The 1,855-nt window shown below is 42.9% G+C and overlaps 1 protein-coding gene across 7 annotated transcripts in view; it reads left to right on the top strand.

Annotated features, from left to right (window-relative positions):
• Window positions 1–1,855, top strand: part of SGSM2 (small G protein signaling modulator 2) — a 61,624-nt gene that overhangs the window by 38,726 nt on the left and 21,043 nt on the right. For all 7 annotated transcript variants that reach the window (XM_072882293.1, XM_072882296.1, XM_072882295.1 and 4 more), the window contains exon 9: window positions 452–519. In XM_072882293.1, the coding sequence (XP_072738394.1) occupies window positions 452–519 (68 nt within the window). The remainder of the gene's footprint in view (window positions 1–451; window positions 520–1,855) is intronic.

The raw sequence follows: 1,855 nt of genomic DNA on the forward strand, positions 1-1,855 counted from the left end.
GAGGTTGTTCTCAGGAAGGTTTGGAGCTGTTTGCAGTGTTTAATGTGTAAGCTTGAGCCCCAGCGGATTTACATGCTGCTGCCCATAAATCACATGGGCAAGACAGAACTGAACCCGGCTGTCCTGAAACCCAGCTACAAGACCATCATGAAGTCTGTGCCCCAGGCATTTTAATCTTAGCCAGAGCATTGTTGTAGCCTGGTATGGGGCGGTGGGGGGCAGGGGAGGTGGAGAGGGAAAGGGAGGTTGTGGAAAGGCTGGTGCCAGGTGTATCTGCTGTGGCGAAGTAGTTCCTTTGCCTTTTACTTGACTATTAATTTACCTTAATTGACCAAATTTAATAAGCAGTTATTAACTTAGCAGAGTCTTTTTATTGGGTGCTTGGAACCGCAAGCACTCCTGCATATGGAAAGAAAAAAAATGTTTCCTGCACTTTTTCCTTCCCTATTAGTGTGTACTGGGACTACGCATTAATAGTGCCACTCAGCCAGATCGTCTGCATTCACTGCCATCAGCAACGTAAGCATAAACCTTCTTCTCATGGGGGTGCTCCCAAAGCCCCTTTCTGCCAGGTGAATGTTATTGCTGCTAATGCTGCTGCCATTTTATATGGTGCCTGTTAGGGGTTTATTGCAAAAGGAGGCAGACCATTTTTCTTCTTCAGATGTCTTCACTGAAAGGCCTGGTAAGAACTCCTCTGCCTAACATTGCTCCAGTTGTCAATTGCTTTCTATGTTCTCTGTTTTTTCTGTGTGCTTTGTTTTTTCTGAGTCATCTGTGCAGAACAGCACTTACGGGAAACTGTCAGCAGCAGGTATTAAACACAGAAGCTTTGGCTTTATTAAGCGTGATCCTCCATCCATTGACCATTACAAGAAAGGAGGGGGCGGGGGGAAGCAAGTCTGTCAGCCATGTCTATAGCGGGATCATCAACCTGTAGAAAGGGAGTGCGTGTCACCAGAGCCACCCTCTGACCATCCAGTTCTCAGTAGCCTGTTCTGCTCAATGTAGGGAGAGGAATCTGGAACAAAACATCTCTCCCACTGCTTTTCCTTACCACAAGCCTTAAGTCAAAATCACAGAGCAAAGACAAAGAACATGTAGGAATTTTATTTGGAGTCAGATTTGAGTTACAGTTGGACTGAAGGACCTTTTGAACGAAGAGCCTGTTTTAGAAGACCGTTTAGAAGAGCTAGCTACCAGACTGGAACTTGCAGGGCCATGCTGTGGAACACATCCTGCTCCTAGAGATCCCCCCTTTACCCAGCTGGCTCCAGATGCCTCATTCATTCAGTTTTGGAAAAGGAAATTAAGAACCTAATTCACTTACATTCTTTTGAAAACTGTACAAGATGCAGATTATTATGCTTAAAAGAGTATCCAGAGCCCAGGGTGGTTTTCCTTATTTGTGCTAAATTTCTAGTGACACTGAAGATAGATGAGAAGAATTTACAACAGGGAATGTGACTTGCTAATTCTCACAAGAATAAAGCTGGCAGCCTCTGGTTATATCCATGAGGTTGGTTTTCATTCTGAATGGTGTGTCCTTTGTCAAGTTATGTCATACACCAGAGACTTAATATAGTTATTCCTTTATTATTTATTATATTAGTCTTCTGAATCACTTTAAATGTTTCTGCATGAGGCCTGTCATAGTTTGCTTGTATCTTGAGCTTCTTTAGGACTAAAGCACTGAGATTATCCCTAGATCACACTGCGACTTAGAGAGGTTTACTTATCTACTTAGAGATGATCACAAATAAAATTTACTTAGAAGTAAATTTTAAAATTTTAAAAGAGCAAAAAACAGAGGTTCCGATGTAACAGTGTGGACTCCCTTTGTCCTCCTTTGCAG

The sequence above is a fragment of the Ciconia boyciana genome, chromosome 17 (genome assembly GCF_034638445.1).
Source record: "Ciconia boyciana chromosome 17, ASM3463844v1, whole genome shotgun sequence".
NCBI classification, from domain to species: Eukaryota; Metazoa; Chordata; class Aves; order Ciconiiformes; family Ciconiidae; genus Ciconia; species Ciconia boyciana.